The following is an 8014-nucleotide window of genomic DNA, read 5'->3' as shown; positions in this document are numbered from 1 at the left end:
CCTTCAACCTTCCCCTACTCCTACGCCCCTCTCCCCGACGGACGACTCCCCTCCCCCACCCCCGTGCCTTCTCTTGCTCGTGAAGCCTGCTGCGTGGTTTTGCTGCCCGCCGTGGACCAGTGTGTGTCATCGTGAAGGCAGGCCGTGTCCTCTCCTCTCTCCCCTCCCGTGCAGGGCCTCATTGTAAAAAGTCTCGAGAGCTGGCACGAGACGGCAGTTGTGGAAGCATCATAAACATGGCGAGAAACGTCGGGGACCTCGTCTGCAGCTCTGCTGGTGTGTGTGTTGTGTTACTGTTGGTCTTGCTGGTTCTACCGGCCACAGATTCCGCCAGTAATCCCGGTAAGTGCGTGTGGTGTCGTGTTGGGGTTAGGCGGTGGAATTATGAGCGGGGAAGGAAAGTCTGGCAGACAAGGGGGTTGTGGCGAAGATGTGGCTGGCTGTATGATCCTCATCACCTGTGTGGCTCCGCCAGTGTCTTGACCAGTGGAATACTCACCTGCTGGTGAGTGGTGGGGACGGGGTGTACCACAGGCCCTCCATCCCTACCCCCACTCCCACCCACTGTCTTCAGTTAATTTCGGTGTTAATAACTTGAAGACCATTACGCTGAAATTTTATTTTGTTGTTTTGCGCGCGCGCGTGCGGGTGTGTGTGTGTGTGTTTTAAAAGTACCGAATTTGCACAATTTATCAGCGTTTCTTCTATCATTGAAGAAATATCGAAAAATCGAAGAGATTAGGTCCTCAAATTAAGATATCCACTTTCTGTTTGTTCTCTGTAAAACAATGGCTTTCTTCGTGGTTCCTGCAAAATAATAACAAAAACAGCCTCAGATGATTTGATAAAAATGGAAAACCAATTAAGGAAATATTCGGCTCAATGAAAATAGATGATCAGTAGAACTATTCAATAAAACTGGTCGGAATTATTGTTTTAAATCAGTGTCGCCGTATGGTATTGAAAAAATGAAATACAGACGAAAATGAAAAAAAAAAGAAAACAAAAAGGATCAAACGACCTGTAATCGAAGTCTGCTCAGTCAAAGCGATCGACTGAAGCGATTTCTGTTTGCGTGCTATGCCAGTGGTGCCACAATTCCCGGGCGGAATAATTCACAAGTTAAAATCATTTGGACAAACATCCTTGTCTGCCAGTGCCCTATTGATGTCAGTGTTAACATTGATACATGAGCACTTGATCGCTGAGAGGATGGACAGCCGGATCCGCCCATCTGAAAAGCCAAACCCCTGAGAAGGGGGAATAGGAAGGGGGAGGGGGAGGATTGAGGAGGAGCAGAACGTGGTGATGTCCTGTTATACATGGTTCGTGTGCAATAAGCCGACGAGAAATTGTACAGCCGCAGTGCCCAGACCACATAAAACAAGCGATGTATGGTGACGTGACTGCGGGTGTGCAGAACTGGGGACAAATAAAAACCTCTCGCTCCGCATATCTGTCTGTTTTACTGTCTGTCTGTCTGTCTGTCTCTCACTCTCTCTCTTATTCATACACACAAACACACGCACGCAATCACAGACACAGACACAGACACACACACACACACACACACACACACACACACACACTAATGACTTGTCAGTGATCGAAGATGGATGCGGTCCAAGTCACTGTGTGTGTGTGTGTGTGTGTGTGTGTGTGTGTGTGTGTGTGTGTTGATAGCTTTTTCCTTCGTTCTGTACGCGTTGGCATTTGTTTTAAATCAGTGCATGTAACGGAGTTGTGAGGAGCATGTTGAGAGCAGTTGCATCGCATCGATTCAGAAGTTTGCCAAGGCCGGTATGATTCGGCAGGCCTCGAGGGATAACACTGATGCATTCATCACTTCCTTATAGGCTTCGCCCCACCACCACTCCGAACTTTCTGTGTCTCTGTCCCACATCACTCTCCTTTCTCTCATGTCTCCCTCTCTTGAAATGGTGTGTTGGTGACCTCTCATCCATTTTTCTCGCAAGCATATTTATGGAAGCATAAAAGTAACATTTAGTTTCAGTGAAATTCTGTTATCATTCTCTTGATTTGATTCAGTGATAGATTGTTTCATTCATTGTTGTCTGTGGACACTTCAGAGTGTGGGGGAGATAAAGGTGGGTGTCAACACAGTGGCTAATAAAGGAATGATTATCCTGTGAAACGGTTCTCCCACCTCCCCCTACCCGGCCCAACCTCCCGTCGTTTCTCTCTCACATATCAGGTTATTAACTTAACAAATATCGTATTGTAAAACATTCATTAGTTCTGTGATCAATATGATTGAAGGCAGAGTTTACGAGCACTGTTTGTTACCTCGTGGATTATTTTTTCCACATGTCAGTGAGCGTGCTAGTCAGTCAATGGTTTGTCTATAAATATGTTTATGTTGGAGAGAGGAGTGGGGTGTTGTGATGCACCGATAGTCAATGCTTTGTTGTCTAAAGCTTCCTTCTGTGTTTGCGTCCTTTTCTTTCCAGTGCTGTAAATTTCCAATCCTCCATGACTTGAGCATACGACAAAGTACATTCAATGATCTCTCTCCCTCTCTCTCTCCCTCTCTATCTCTCTCCCTGAGCAGTTGTGTCCATGCGTGTTAGGGATGGGGTGGGGAAGGAGCCATATTGAAGGATGATGGCAAGTTATTTCCCCACGTACTTCATTTGTGTCGTTATTAGCTGGCAGAGCCTACCCCACTCTCCCCCCCCCCCTTTCCCCCCTCTCTCTCCCTTTCTCTCTCTCTATCTGTCTCTGTCCATCTCTCTCTCTCTCTCTCTCTCTGTCAAGACACAAGAGAGAGAAAGAGATAATTTGTCTACTATGGACAAACATTTGAAATGTATAACGACTAGATTTCGATTTGGTAAATCGCATTAATGTGCATCATTATTATATAGTTACAGAGAATTTGGTTGCAGTAAATTAATCTGTCGATTATGTAAAGAATCCAAGGAAGATGAGTTGCATTTTGTCTTGTAATGTTCAGTTTTTAGTGATACCAGACAAAAGTTTATTCTTTAAAAATATTACCAAAATCCATGTGCCTTTAAATTAAGTTTGTTGGTATTGTCTATTAGAGATAGTGATGTTCGGAATTTGTCAGTTTTCCTGTACGATGCATTCAGATTTAGACTGAGATATTGCATTGTCTTGATGATTTATTTCGTTTGACATGACCATTGATATGTATGTATACCATTAGTTATAGCTGTGATGTGCTTGTACATCCATGTACACCCCTTCATGAGGGGCTATGGCATGACAATGAATAAATCATTCGCATTTGCATTCTCTCTCTCTTTCTATCTCTCAAACATACACACGCGCGCGCGTATATATATATCCATATAGATATATAGGTATATATACATATGTTGGTATATATATGTATGTATGTATGTATGTATATATATATATATATATATATATATATATATATATATATATATATATATACATACATACATACATACATACATACACAGAAAAAGAGAGCGATATAGTGAGACAGAATACGCGTTCGCGCACACACACGTAATGAGCGAGAAAGAGAGAGAGAGAGTGGTTTCACCAACATTAGAGACGCTGTGGTTTATTTTGTTTTCGGGTGTATATTCTTTTTTCTTTATCTTTCACTTCATTGTGATCACATTTTCATTCGGCGCTCACGAAATCAAGACACTGTCGAATACATTGTCACGTGTGCGTGCATGGACACACGATTACATCACAACACACACGAAATTCAGTCACACTTTACTAGCGCATTTTGTTTTCGGTCAGTAGGAAACATTCGTTTTCATAGTTTAATCAACAAATTAAATATAATAAATTATGTATGCATGTACTTATAGATGGATTAGTCCCCAAACAGAAAGGAAAGTGATACCAGCCGCTGTGGCGAAGTGGTTAGTGTCGCAGACTCACGGCTTGGAGGACGCGGGATCGATTCCCAGTGGAGGTGGTGTTTTCGTCCCGCGGTCGGCTCCTACCCAGAGAGTTAGGTGAGCTATGGGCTTAAATGGAAAGACTTCGACCACACAGTTGAGTATCATCCAGTTTGGTGTGTTCCTCAAATTTCATGATGAACACTGCAAGTGTCTGTATCTCTCGGGCCTGGTTAACGCAGGGATATCACTATGAAATAAGTCGTATAGCACAGCTTTGTCCCGTACAGACGAATCCAGATGTGGGTATGTATGGGGGACTCGGAATGTGCGGTGTGGGAGTAATGCCACTGAAACGACGAAGATGATGGGACAAAAAAGGGTTACATGAAAAACATTGATTTAGCAGTGATAGATATCAGCTAACTACGATGTTTATGAAACAACAGTGATAGTGAGCTAATGGCAATAGGGAGAACATTGACTGAAAGTACATTGACTGAACAGTAGTAGTCACAGTGATTTATAACGGCAGGAAAAGATCACCATTGACTGACAAGAAGTAGGGAATGAGGATCCTGGGTTCGATCCCGGCATCGGCACCTTGTGGAGATTTCCCAAGTCAGCATGTGTGCAGATACTGTAATACATGTCAGCGTTCGAACACACCTTGCATGCACAGCCCTGGAATGGGAGAATAGCTGCGTAAATGGCGGGGGGAAAGCGGTCAAACACATAAAAGACGAGGGTGGTGGGATGTCAGAGGACAGATGCTCTTTGTGGTAGGGAGGAGGGGTGGGTGTTGGGGGTAAGGACGTCTGCTAGATGTTCTCTTTCCTGTCAGCCTTTAATCATTTATTTGTTTTCTATTTATTTATTTATTTATTTATTACTTTCTTGACAGAATGAAACTAAGCCTGTTATTTCTACAACACGATAAATAGCATCGATTCTTGTGTGTACATCTACGAAAAATACATAGAAAGCAAAGACACTCTATTGCCTCATCTATTGTCTCCACGCAAGCTGAAACTAATTTACATGTGGAACTTACGCGGACTGTAAGATGAACATATAATGGATGTTATTTACAACCCTTCTTGGCCCCAAATCCCACCTTTGCGTGAGGACGGACAGGGAGAAGGCTGTATTTTTGCCGTACCTGAAACGTTCGAGAGCTGGTCATTAGTTGAGTTACTTTGTATCTAGCTGGCTTCGTAATTATTAGTGTGCGGTTGTGCTGTGAGGGTTGGCTCTTACAGGTTTCGTAATTATGGAAGGTTGAGACGAAAATTGTGTATGTACGTTTCTTCAAGGGTATGGTTTGTAGATTATTTTTAAGTGAGGATCACGTGTCCTTGGTTGTTGAACGATAGTGTCATAGCGACACTGAGTGGCTATTGAAAACGATACGTGTCTCTGTTGCCGAAAGTAGATATATCTATACAAGTGCCTAACTGTGTGCATTGCTTTTTGTTTGTTTTATACTCTGTTTCGCCTTTCTTTCTTTTTGTGCAATGATTTAAGTGGTAAAGTCTTTTTATGACTTAAACTTTGCATCCTGAAAAATAAAACCTGTCAGAAAAATAAAAATGCATAACTTTACCGTACCAAATAAGAGAAAAGAATAAAACTAATTTGCAGATTTTATCCTAGTAATAAGATGCTATAAGATTAAAAGAAAAAAAACTTTATCATCTCATATAGATAAATTGGATCATGTGCGGTATCACAAAAGTGAACTATTTACCCAAAACATACACGCACAGAAACTTTAAACGTGACTTCATTACACAGGAATGATAGATGTACATGTGTATGTATGTATGTATTTTGTTTTTTCATGTAAAAATCTGAAGCATATTCGCTTTAATAATTGTAAGTAATAATTTAGGATTAATTTTTATTAATATAATCAACATTCCTGTCGAAAGCCAGATTGTTATCTAAAATAGTCCCAAAATATATATTCATAATTCTAACTAAAATACCAACTTCTTCTCAGTCTTTTCAGCCAGCACCAAAACAAGGACAAAAGGGGAAAGCTGAGCGTACTACTAAAAGAAATGACATTGGAAGAAAACTGAAGGTACTGAAAGAGGGACAAAGCAAAGTGTAAATAATTCCACAGGGTCGTCAGCCTTTCTCCAGGACCTTCACAGAGGCGTGACTCTGTGAGTTTGCAACCAAAGCAAAAGATGACTCCATTCAGGTCTCATCGGACTTGCGATCTCTGATTGTCAACTGCAGGGGAAATCTCCCAATACATGCAAGTAGGAGCTTCACCGAACTTGGGAACAGTGTGTTGAGAAGTGGGAGGTGAAATAGGAGCAGTGTGTTGAGAAAAAGAGACCAGTGTGTTGAGATTGAAGGTATGTTTATCGATCGATTTTTGAATAAAGTAAATAAATAAAAAGGCGGACACTCTCTGCCAGAAGCACTGGGCAGTTCGTGCGCAATTCATCCTCCCGAGATGCCGTATTGATTGTACGCACACACTGCTCTGCCAATGCTGGTGCACATCGTCTTTTTTGGTTTTGTTTTCTTCTCTTTTTTTTTCGTCCTATGACAATGAAGATGTTTGTGGTGGTGCGGGAAAAATAATGGGTCACGTGGTGGTCAAGAACGTCATCAGAAAGTGTTTTGTCTTTAATGGTTGTTTTGGCTTTCGTTTTTCCCGTCCTATTTTCTCCTCTGTGCTTAACCAGCCTCCGTCTGTCTTTGTCTCTGTCTCTGTCTGTCTGTCTCTGTGTCTCTCTGTTTGTATCTGTCTGTCTGTCTGTCTGTCTCTGTGTCTCTCTGTTTCTGTCTGTCTGTCTCTCTGTCCCTCTGTTTGTATCTGTCTGTCTGTCTTGTCTTGTCTCTGTCTGTCTGTCTCTCTCTAATCATTTGGTAACGAAAGGCAAGAAAGCGATATTAGGCCTAAACAGAGCCTTTCGAAATATAAAGATATGTCGCCCAATACCTTCTTTAAGATTTTTGATACGAAAATAAAACCAATATTACTTCACTCTTCTGAAATATGGGGAATGCAACGATTGGATGATACTGGAGTATTATGGCATGCAAAAGATTTTTATGGGTTCCTGTGCGCACACCCAACAAGATGGTGTATGGCGAACTGGGACGCTATCCATTGTACATGAACTCGAACATAAACTGTCTTCGGTACTGGTTTAAACTTCTGGAAATGGATCAGCAACAGTTACCACGAAAAGCTTACGACATGTTACGGTATTTTAAATGAAAAGGGAAAGAACTGTTGGGTTACATAAATAAGAGAAATTTTATGTCAAACTGGTTTCGGTATTGTGTGGCTACAACAAGGGATTGGGGATGTTAAATTGTTCCTAAATAATTATATTCAAACAACGTCTGGTCGACCTATTTATTCAGGAATGGGCTGGGGCTATTCGAGATAAAGAGACATATTCACATTATCGAACATTTAAGGTTGTATTTGAGAGAGAAAAATACATAATGAATGTTGGTATTTACTGCTTCAGAGTTGCTCTCTCTCAGATCAGACTTGGTGTACTTCCTCTCATTAATAATATTTATCGTTATGGAAAGACCCTGCCCCTTTTGTATGTCAAAAACCAAAAAGGAATTGGATTTTCTGTTTGAAAGCCCAGTGTACGCAGATTTAAGAATAAAATTTCTAAAAGATTCAAAGAAGGTTCCCATTTGCATATTGCTCCAAGCAGAGTATGACCCACATTGGCGTAATCTGTCTCAATATATATTTCATGGTATCAAGAAAAGATCTCATATAATCAATGGTGATTACTGAACAGATGTTTCTACATTAATTTCATACCTTATATATGTTTGTTATGTTGGTGAATGTGTAAGATGAAAATGACACTACAAGCATGATGTTAAAATGCTAAGAAATGTCAAATGTACATTATAAGCACGTTTATTATTATTATTATCAACGCGCGCGCGCGCGCGCGCGCGTGTGTGTATGTGTGTGTGTGATCATTAAAGAAGTTTGTCAAGCCTTGAATTTTTGCCGACTGAACACCAATCAGTGATAACCAAAACACCTCCTTCGACTTTTTATCAGCTTGTCTGATTCTGTTGAGATTTGCCAGCACGCGAGTTCATATTGTAACAATGTTCTTCAGTAC

General features: G+C 41.2%; 1 protein-coding gene across 1 annotated transcript in view; it reads left to right on the top strand.

The window, feature by feature from the left end:
* The first annotated feature begins 206 nt into the window (after nt 1–206).
* Nucleotides 207–8014, top strand: part of LOC143297375 (plexin domain-containing protein 1-like) — a 170522-nt gene continuing 162714 nt past the window's right edge. The window contains exon 1 of the mRNA XM_076609687.1: nt 207–342. Within this exon, the coding sequence (XP_076465802.1) occupies nt 237–342 (106 nt within the window). The 5' untranslated portion in view covers nt 207–236. The remainder of the gene's footprint in view (nt 343–8014) is intronic.

This window comes from Babylonia areolata, chromosome 2, assembly GCF_041734735.1.
Source record: "Babylonia areolata isolate BAREFJ2019XMU chromosome 2, ASM4173473v1, whole genome shotgun sequence".
NCBI classification, from domain to species: Eukaryota; Metazoa; Mollusca; class Gastropoda; order Neogastropoda; family Buccinidae; genus Babylonia; species Babylonia areolata.
This window is presented reverse-complemented; position numbering and strand designations above follow the sequence as displayed.